The sequence below is a fragment of the Falco rusticolus genome, chromosome 10 (genome assembly GCF_015220075.1).
Source record: "Falco rusticolus isolate bFalRus1 chromosome 10, bFalRus1.pri, whole genome shotgun sequence".
In the NCBI taxonomy this organism is placed as follows: domain Eukaryota; kingdom Metazoa; phylum Chordata; class Aves; order Falconiformes; family Falconidae; genus Falco; species Falco rusticolus.
This window is the reverse complement of record NC_051196.1, coordinates 13,786,752-13,797,859: the sequence shown is the minus strand read 5'-3', so window position 1 is coordinate 13,797,859 and position 11,108 is coordinate 13,786,752. Positions and strand designations below refer to the sequence as shown.

At 37.9% G+C, this 11,108-nt stretch overlaps 1 protein-coding gene across 2 annotated transcripts in view; it reads right to left on the bottom strand.

Moving 5' to 3' along the window:
* Positions 1 to 8,415: 8,415 nt before the first annotated feature.
* Positions 8,416 to 11,108, bottom strand: part of KIF18A (kinesin family member 18A) — a 42,204-nt gene continuing 39,511 nt past the window's right edge. For both annotated transcript variants that reach the window (XM_037401542.1, XM_037401543.1), the window contains exon 17: positions 8,416 to 9,412. In XM_037401542.1, the coding sequence (XP_037257439.1) occupies positions 9,345 to 9,412 (68 nt within the window). In that variant the 3' untranslated portion in view covers positions 8,416 to 9,344. The remainder of the gene's footprint in view (positions 9,413 to 11,108) is intronic.

Genomic DNA, 11,108 nt, shown 5'->3' with positions numbered 1-11,108 from the left:
AAAGAGCCTCTCACCAATTCACCATCAAAAGCATAAGTTGTACGTTTTGTTCAAATTTGTACTCTAGCTATAGCTATCACCATTAAATCCAAGCCCATGATCAGTCATCTCAAACAGCCTGAAAGCTTATTTTCCAATAAACTAAATACTGCCAAAAAATAGTTGTATCTTCATCACTGTAACAAACCACATCAGCGAGAGGACTCGTAGTAACAGCCATGCCCCCACCCTGTGCCGCTGGGTAACAGAGAGGGAGGAAAATAAAATCTGATTAGGCAGCAAAGCAGGGTGCTCTGCAGAGGTGCATCGTGACTGAGCACAAGGAGCCCATAAGAACCATCTCTAAGCAACACAACTTGCACGCAAAGCATTAACATAATAGACACGGGAGCTGCGCCATGTATGGTAATAGCAGTCAGATTAGATACTTCAATTCTTGCATAGTTTCTATTTTACACAATTCTTTATCAAGAAATCCAATGGGATGTTTAACTAGCCGAGTTTCTACTACCAGAACAGAAGATAGGCACTGGGGAATCTGATGTCCAGAGCAGATCAACCAAAAATTTGGAATGTAACTTTCACCATGACAGTTTCTTTCGTCCGGCAGTCGATCTGCCTAACAAAGTTTATCCAGAGTGCTAGTCTTGAAGGTCCTCCACGAAGAAGGTGAGCATATTGCCCAAGGAATTCAAGCCAGTTGCCATTCCAAACTGCCTTCTGGAAGAAGTATCTTCCACCCTCTCTGTTGACTACACAGGGTGTCAGGAAGACCAGCCTCTTCGTATAAAACACCTAAGATATTAAGAAAAAACTCACACTAGCCGCACTAGAGTTAAAAGTCCAGTGAGCCCAATCTCCTCTTTCTGGCAGCACCCCTTAGCAGATACTAATGGAAATATCGGCACCAAACCTACGAACGACACTGAACTTACCCTCCTGCTTAGTGCTCTGAGCAACTGCTGAACCAGCCTCTGTGTTCTTGCTTCTCTTCCACAGGTTTGCCTAATCACTTCTGACTTCAAAGTTTTTAGCACCCATCACATTTTAAGTTACAGAGCTTGCTGTCGTAAAATGTGCTATGCAGGGAAGAACTTTCATGTGTTTTGTTCCTGCCCTTTAGTTCTCATACAGTAAGAAACAGTGAATAATTGTTGCTTAGTCCCTTTTTTCATGACTTGCTGTTTCATACGACTTTATCATAACTCCTCAATCACCTACTTTCTAGGCTGAAGTGTCCCATTCTATTTAATCAGTCCTTGTATTCAGGGTGTTCAGCACTTAAATCACTCCTCTCATCCTTCTTTATACCTTTTGTAGTTCTGCTATATTTATTTGAAATGTGTAGGACAACACTAAGATGCAGGTATGCCAAGGATTTGCATAATGATTTGTTCTCTGTTAATTTGCTTGCGATTTTGACTACATAGCTGATGTTTTCATGGTATTTTTACAATTACTCTAAGGTCCCTTTCCTGAGTCATAGTATCTATTTGAGAACCCATTGTCATGTATGTACAGTTTGGGTTGTTTTCCTTCTTGTGCATTACTTTGCATTCATTGACATTCAGTTTTATCTGTTATTTTATTGCCCAGCCACTGAGTAGCTGAGATGCTCCTACAACTCTTCATAGTCAGCTTTTGTTTCAACTGCCTGAATAACTCAGTATCGACAATTTTGTCAGTTTACTTTAGAACCCTTTCTTGAAATCATCTGTGAATGCATTAAACCCTATGCACACTTACCTGCACTGCACCAGTAATCTTTATTCTGAGAACTGACCATTTGTTCCCACCCTTTGTTCGTGACCTTTAAAGCACTTAACTCTCATACGGATACCCACCCCTCCTTTGCTCAAAGGCAGCTTTGCTTTTGTAATAGGTACCTTCTGACAGCCTTTTGGAAATTTAAGTGGACTATATTAAGCAGCCCCATAAACTCAGTCTATAATCCAATAGATTTGCGAGACATTACTTCCATCTACAGAAAGATGATATCTGTCTATAGGTTTATTTATCCCACGTCTTGACCACGTTTCCTAACAGATTACTGACTACATTCTTTAAATTTTTGTGCAGAACCCTAGAGCTTCTAAAAACCCCCACAACAAACAAACCAGCAAAACCAAATAACCAGTTTTGCACCTAAGTCATTGATCCTATGGACATTTTTGTGCAGAACCCTAGAGCTTCTAAAAAGCCCCACAACAAAAAAACCCAGCAAAACCAAATAACCAGCTTTGCACCTTTCTAAGTCATTGATACTATGGACAACTGAAGCAACAGATCTCGTGTCACGGTTATTCAACTACTCTATATTTGACCTTTAGTGTTTTTTGGCTAGTGAGAGCAATCTGTTAGCGCCCTTTTAAATACTCAGTTGAAAAATGCCTTCTACTGGCTCTTCAGTTTGAGACAATTCATCCCATTCCTTTGAACCACTGGATCACTCAGGTTGAAAAAGAGCTTGGAAGGTCATCTGGTGCAGCCACCTGCTCAAAGCAGGGTCAATGCTGATTTCAGACCAAGTCAGTTAGGGCTTTGTCCAGTTGGTTCCCGAGACCTCCAAGGGCAGATTCCACAACCACATGGGCAGCTTGTTCTAGTGCTTAGTTATCCTCACCACCAGAAACACCTTCTGTTCAATTTAGGACCACTGTTTCTTGCAGACAACCTTGCGCTGGCTTCTCAGCCTTCTCTGATGTACGCAAGCTTGCTCTTAGGCCGTTGCCAAACTAAAAGCAGACGCTGCTCCCTCAGCTCTGTCCTGTACTTCAATCCCACACCACGCTGGTTGCAAATGTTCTTGTTGGTCATCTAGCTCCTGCCCTCGAGCCTGTCAGCCACACTCCCCACAGCTCGGTGGGCCCTGCTAACTTGAGAAGGGTACCTTTGATCTCTTCAACCTCAATTTATCTGTTTCTTGTCAAGAAAAGCTCTGACAAGCAAGTCTTATTTAACATATCCCAGGAAGTCCTTGAAGAATTCCACCTCCTTTAAGTTCTCTACCACTGCTTTTCCTACCTGACTATTTTTTTACTGAACCATTATGAGTCAGCCCTTACACAGGTAGAAAAGTACTTAACTTCCACTTTTAACAAATTATTTTATTTGCATTTAAAATTTTCTCCCCTCCCCCCATTATACACATAGCTCCCCCATTTTTACTTCCAATATCAAAGAGTACACATTTTGACTTCTGTGTCCTTTATTTGGGTTTTTCAGTATTTGCTTTTTCTCCAACCTTCCCCACAAAGGTTGATTTGATAGATACCTCAGGCGGAACAACCTCACAATTTATCTGCCTCTATTTTTAAATGTTTACCTCAGTTTTAGTTTTCCCTTCCCCAGTTAAATACTCTTTGACAATTTTGGGCTTTTTTTTCCTCTTACAAGGGCTGCTGAATGTAAGTATATTCAAGTGATGGATAAACCTTGAGGCATTACCTATGTGGTGCTAAGTCCTAGGTAGGTCAAACAGTTTTTGGTGTCTAGAAATTTAATCCACACCATAGTTACTCCTGACATTATTTTACCTACACGTGGTTAAGACTAATTACTATGGTGTTTTCCCTTATGTCACTGTCCTGATGCAGGCTGGGATGAACACTAGGGATTTAGCTATTTAAACATATTTGCATTGAAGTTCATGTTAACCATATGGTTAACTCATTGACTGGTTTTCCAGTCTCCTTCAGTATACAGAACCACTATAACACTCAAAGTTAGTTTATCTGAATATCTTTTCTTTTTGAAGACATCTTTAAATAAATGAACAAACTACTTCAATGAAATGCAAAGTACAGTAGCCTCTAAGTGCATTTGCTAGCTGGCTGGGAAAACAGTGTTTTCATCACCATACTGTAATACTTTGTGAAATATAACTACAGGTATTCATTTAAAAACAATACCAGCAATGAAGTAGGCCAAAAATTCAAACCACAAAATGAAAATTGTTTCAGTTACACACTTTAAAGCTTGCTTTGCTTTACCGTAGCTTCTAGGAAATGTTACATTCAATCACTCCCTTGTAGAACTTAGACGTACAATAGTCACGCTACATAAAACCTTAAGACCTAATATGTATAGCACAATTAAACTTAAAGCAACAGGGACATAGGGAATAGTTCTCCCAAGAGCACTCCATAGTAGAGAAATAAAACGGGCCATTTACCATTATACATCTACTCTCTATTAAGGCAGCTCTTGAATCTTCCTGCAGGGAAGACTACATATTTTATACTTCTAGCGGGTGAATTTTCTAACATTTATTTTCTCTAGTTGTTAAAACCAATTTCCTCATGCCTCTTTACAGACACACATTTTAAGAAAGCCAATCAAAGCGAAATAAAACTACTGAGGAGTCCAAATTATTTTCAAGGTGGACCAATTTGCTAACTTAAATCTTTATTTTTGCATTATGTTGTCAGGCTTCCAAATGCTACCTGCTATCTTCTGCAGCCAAAGTAATAAAACTTGCAGGTGCAAGAGACTCAGCTGCCTCAGTAGAGGATATCCCAAAATATTTGTCCTAATAAGCAGATGCCTCATCAACCTTCAGGCTGCTGTGAAGACTTCTCCTACCACTACAAAGGCCTTCTAATAACCCAGTCAAGTTCTCATGCTTTGCCAGTTTGGCAGAACAGTGGATACGATTTATTTTGGCATGTAATCTTACTCTTTCCTATAACTTCTACAAATCTAGGTGTCTCCAAATAAAAGTTTGCATGAGTCTTTGTTCACTAACAGGGTAGCAAAGCTTCTTACAATTCTACCAAAAAAAATAAATCAATAGACATGATCATCGTTCAACTTGCCTTGGCATTTGGCACAAATACACTGAAGCATAGCCATGCAGAGCTATACATAAAGTTAAAGTAGTTACTCAAAAGGAACGACTGAAATATATGGTACTTGTGTGGGATTAGTCATAAAAAACATGTTTTGCAAAAGGCTATGAAGACATAATGAGTCCAGTATGAACAGCTCAGCCTCTATAGCCTTGCTGACAACAACATTGTTCTCATTCTCGCGTGTATTTCTTTCTCCTGCATCCAACTCCATCCCCAGTAACAAATGCTCACGGCCTCCCAAGCCTATGCTTCACATAGCTCCTACAAACTCACTTTCCTGCAATGACAATAAGCAAGTAGATGAGTCACAGAACAAATTATACCCTACAGCCTTTGTCTGTTTTTCTAAGGATTTCCCAGCAGGACAAGATCTTTGACATCCTTTTCACACTTGCAACAAATTGCTTCTCAGAAAAGTCTCCTGCCCATTTGGTCATGGGAAATTTGGACCTCTTGGTAAAACTGTCTGCAGTGATCTTTTTTGAAAAGCTGATAGTAGCAAGCTGTCCTGAAAGCCTGGCCAGGGACCAGGAACCCAGCCTGTACTAACAGGGGTTCAACCAAAGCAGCACAACAGCTAGACATAAAACATGGGGAACCCTGTTGATTGCAATCAGTTTCAGATGAAAAAATAAGACATATTAGGAGATGATATAGTCCTTATGTAGACCATTTGAAAAGGAACCTTTTTTTTGCTAAAGAAAGGTTGGACAACATACACCCATGTATACACCAATATTTTTAGGAACTGAGGGTTTCACAACTGCTTTAGTTTGATGGTATTGAAATTGCCATTGCTCTTTCCAAGTATTTTACAAGTCTATTTGAGCTATGCAAGGGCACTCATAACACCATCATGAAGACTACCATGATGAAGACAATACCATTCACATTCAACTATACACACACCAAGGGTACGATGGCAATGACATATTTTCAAGAGAGACTTGAGATCTGTAATGCAGAACATACTCAGAAATATTCTAAAGACAAACTTTTGGAAAGAATTAATGTTACGAAATACTTTCCTTCTTACCTTTCTCCAAAATATACTAGATACCACATCATGGCAATTTGTCTATCAACAGATTTTCTAAGTTTTTTTTAACTCCCATAATTTAGCATGACCTCTTCAAAATACAGACATTTGTGTATAAGGGACTGCTTTCCACGATGCCGATATGCAGCACTGTACTCATTAATGGTCTATTAATTAGATAAAGCCATGAATATTAGGCTAAATTTTTGACTAAGGCTAATATTTGTTTTAAATAAACTAGGTATCTGTATTAAATAACAAAGTGAGCCAAGATCAGTACTGCTCCTGCCATGTATATGCCCAAACATACAAAAGTTGTCGTGTATCTCACACAGCAAGTATGATTCACTTGGTACCTATGAAGTATTAGGTGTCCAAGATGTCAGAATTTAGACTAGTTAAGGAGCACAACGTTTTCTTCAAATTAATTTATTTTGAAACTACTGTTGCTTTTTTTCCCCCCCTTACCCTAAACAAGGTTAAATTCATCCAAATAATTAGAGTTCTTTACTCAGCCCGAGTCATGTTATGTTGTGCAATATTCCATTACATCCCATCTGGCACGATGTGACACCGCATGGCATAACAGAGTGAAATCAATTATATGTATACTTCGGAAAAATACTATTACTTCAATTAGTTTGTAAAAGTAGGCCAACAGGTAACAAGAAATGTAGACTGGCAAGAAAGCGAAATTGAGTTATATCATACCTCCTCTCTGCTTCCCAAAACCTCTTTGCTTTCTGTCTAAGAAGAAACCAGCAATCTGACAAAAAACTTATAGGGCACTGCAAAATTCTGTATTAGCGCTATGCGTGGAATGTGCTCTGAAGCACCTTCTGCTTATGAAGTCTGTTCATAGTATGTAACAATAAATGTACAATTAATAGAGCAGAAGAGTAATTAACAGCAATCTGAAATACGAAAATCCTGCTTCAATCTGTTATGACTTCTGGAAACTTTTAATTTATGCTAGTTATGAATGGTAAATACATACCTAGCTAACAAACTTATAATCAACATCTGGTTAGCAGATAGGAACAGGAGTCACTTCTCATCTCTGTGTGTTCAGTTTCTCAACATACTTTTTTTTTTTTTGGTCCCTGGAAGCGTTGCAAATCAATCTAATCAATTCCACTCAGGGGCATGCAAAACACAATAAGAAAAGATGAGATCCCATCAGTTCTGTGTTTTGAGTATCAAAATGTTTCATACACTAGCTAGTCTAAAAACCTTTCGGAATTGCTAGGAACATTTGTGTTTAAGTCTTACATGCTATTGGAGCAATGCACATTACAACTACATCTATAAGCAAAGCCCAACATGCCTCTTGCAGATGTGAAGCGGTATGAACAAAAGCAGCTTCCTGTGCACATTTTATATTAAACGCTGGGATTCTGAAAGAAATCCCATATACCAAAAATGTATTATCTTGACAATTTTAGCTCTGCCAGGTGCCAAAATCCTAAGTTGAAATTAATTCCAAGATCTTGTTGCTTATTGTGATAGGGAAATATTAAAATGATTTGCTTCCCCTATTTCATTCTACTGAAGATACTTGTATCACCTTGCTGAGATGTGGTCAAGTCCCAAATTCTAGTTTTTAGGCTTTTGTGATGTTTAGGACTTGGTTCATACAAACCTTTTCCACGGCCAATATTTTCTCAGTCCTCATTAGGCTATCAGAGTGACCCTATGCTCACCCCAACTATATCACCTGTACTCCCTTTGGAATGCAAATAGGAGGATTTAGTTTTTCTCATCTCATTATTTTTAACCATCAATGCTTATTTCTCAGGGAATGATTCCTTCTTCTTTTTGAACTTGCCTGATGGTCAGCCTCTGCAACATTGTCTGCTCCTCTGAAAAGTGGTCCTGGAAGCTTACACAGGCAGTTACCGCTATCCCTCTTCTGAAGCCTTCTGAAAAACACCTCTTTAATGTGTCAAGAATAAACATGTCAACATTTGATAACTAGGAGGATATAACAGGGAAGAAGTTTTATATTAGTTTGTCTAAATACCAAAGACTACAAAGAACAAAAATAAAACTATAAACATTTGGAATACTGAAACAATTTTAGGAACCAATTTGATAAAAGCTATCAGATCATGGAGTCCAGTTCCTTGCTGTCACAGGAAAGCTTGTGACAGAATAACAACCACCACCTCTGAAGCTCTTTTGAACCCATTACTATTGCTGAAAGCCAGAACACTCTTCTGCAGCGTACTTAGCGTTGCTTAACTGATCGGGTTGCAAGCTCTTTCTTCAGTCATTTTAAACCACTGAAGCCAGTTACTGGATTTCTCTCTCTAGTTCTCCTTAGTTTGGGGAAATTCATGTATACACTTACATTTGCACAAACCAAACACGCTAGAACCTAAGGGTCGGCAGGCTGTCAAGGCTACAATACAACTATATGTAACTACTATGTCTCTGAATATTCATCATTTATCAGTAGATACAATATGAACCACATGTACTTATAATACTTGTCAAAGTGAATGCAGACATTTTTCATAATAGATGAGGCAAAAAAGTACATTTATTTCTAGAAGTTCAATTCACATTACATTGGTCATCAAGACTAAATATTTATTCAAACTAACATAATAATCCTATTAACAACCAAATTAAAAAACCTGAAAAATAAAACAAACATTTACAACGAAGGAACAGACTAAGAATAGAAAGACTAAAAAGATTTAGATTTTGTACTTCATTAAAAACACTTTTTGTAAATATTTTTCTGCCTCCTGGTAGTACACGGGTAGAATGTATCCATGATAGCATATCTAGGAATACACTGGCATCCTAGTGCTAAGCATGAATACATTTTAACATTAACATGTTTGACTTTCTTCCAAATGAAAAACAATTTTAACATTAGGACATTTCAGTGAAAATAATTTAGCAGTTCAAAACAAATTTTCTAACTTCTGTACCACAATGTTCTCAGAGAAGTAAGACTGATTGTAGGTAAGCAATTTAGAGTAGCACGTAGAAATTACAGCACCATTGATCCCCTTAAAGACTTGCATTGTCTGAAATATTGATCTGTTAGTCAAACACAGGGAAATATTCACAAAGATTATAGCAATAGTTACACTGTGCCCTTCTGCATTCCAGAGTCCAAATGAAGTGTCTTTAACTTGTTAATATACAAAACACATTTGTAAGCTTTAACAGGAGACAAGAAGAGAACTTATCTTACAGCATTTAACAAAATCCTTTTATTTCCAAGAATGGTTCTTTCTGAACTAGTGCATTACAAAGAGACACCTTTAACACAAAACAACTCACAAGAGGGAAACTAAGATCACCGGGTTCTCATTTGCTATCCATCAATCCTGCTTGAAATATGGACAGACTAAAAGCAAAATCCTATTTTTTTTTTTCCTTACAAACGCAAAGCAAAAGACTTCATGTTAACACCCAACGATATATTTCCTTCAGAAAGGCTTTTTCAGTAGGTTTCTTGGCACATTCTGTTCTTGCTTGCACTTCCTTGTTTTAATTCCTAGTGAAGAAAGAAATGTTATTAACAAATAGGAGACACTCATTCAATACACATAAGCACAATTTGGCCTACCTGGATCTCCTTCTCAAAGCATGTCTAAGAACTTTTAGACGTACTACTTGTCCTTACTGAAAGCTTAATTTTGATATGCAAAACCCTAATCACTCTAAGCTCAGTGATCCAGTGTGCTGATTGCCTAGAAAATCCAATGATTAGATGCTCAATTGACATCAGATGCTATTAAAAAGGCACAGTGGTCTATATAAAAATGTAGAAATATGTTAAAATTTTATTAACACTTACTATTTTTATACAACAGTATTGAAAAATTAACACACTCACTAGAGAAAGCTTTGTCTATTTAATCGGAAAGCAGCTCTCTCCCTTAGGTATTTGGTCATATTTCATTCTTCTCCTGCAACGCATGGTTTTGAAGATACAATTTTACTTTCAGTTGAACTCTGAAGAATCAAAAATCTCTTCTGTGTTTCAGAATCATAGAATCATTTAGGTTAGAAAAGACCTTTGAGATCATCAAGTCCAGCCATTAACCCTGGACTGCCAAGTCCATCCCTAAACCACGTCCCTAAGCACCGCATCTATGCATTTTTGAAACAGCTCTGGGGATGGCGATTCCATCGCCACGCTGGGCAGCCTGTTTCAATGCTTCACCACCCTTTCTGTGATGAAATTTTTCCTAATAGCCAATCCAAACCTCCTCCGGCACAACCTGAGACCGTTTCCTCTTTCCCTGTCGCTTATTATCTGGGGTAAGAGACTGACCCCCTCTGCCTACAAGCTCCCTTCAGGTAGCATGTGGTGCTTCATTACACAGTTTCTTAATAATATCAGAGTAGTGACTGATTTTGCTAACTTCGTAACCCAGTCTTTATTAGTAGAAATTGATATTGAGGTAACTTTGTATGAACTTTGACTAACTAACCAGTAACTACTGGTTAGACTATGTTTAGCCTCAGATCTACACTTTTCAGTAAGTTTAATGTAACAGAACTTCAACGTTTCTCATGAATGGAGAATACGTATTCATATGTACTTGCTCCCTCACATCAGCTCTTACATAAACGTTTATGTGCTGTAAAACTGGCATATCGCCTATGCCAGTGGGAAAAGCTATACGGCTGGACTATTGCATAAAAACAGCAGACTAAAACTTTAAGCCATCTTTGATTGCATCTAAACTGCCCAAGAAGTTGCACAAAGATCATTAAGCACATTTTTGAACACAGAGAAAAGCAGACAAGTGCATAGAGATAAAAGGAAAAATTTTAGGTATTCCATGCATTATAACCTGCTGCAGGTGCCAGGTAACTTAGTTCCATGCACTAGGAAAAGGCAGAGGTTTTTAGAAGGTTGTGAACAAAAGACCTTTGTGCACATCTACTAAAAAATTATTTGTAACCGAATATGTTACAGTAAAGATTTATATACCTCAGAGAGAAGCCATGTAATTGTAGCAGGCTTTCACAGAGTACCACCTGACTATTATTATTAGCAAAAGAATTCCTAAATATGGCTTTAAAAGAATTTTTCCTCAGCTATTGTGTTGGCCCAAAATAGCCCCAAAGTTTAAGTAATAGATCTCTGAGAAAAAACACCTGTGAAACCAAATCAGTGCAGTGTCATATAACAACACAAAAAGTTAAAAACAGTATAGTGCCATAAAACAAAGCAAGAA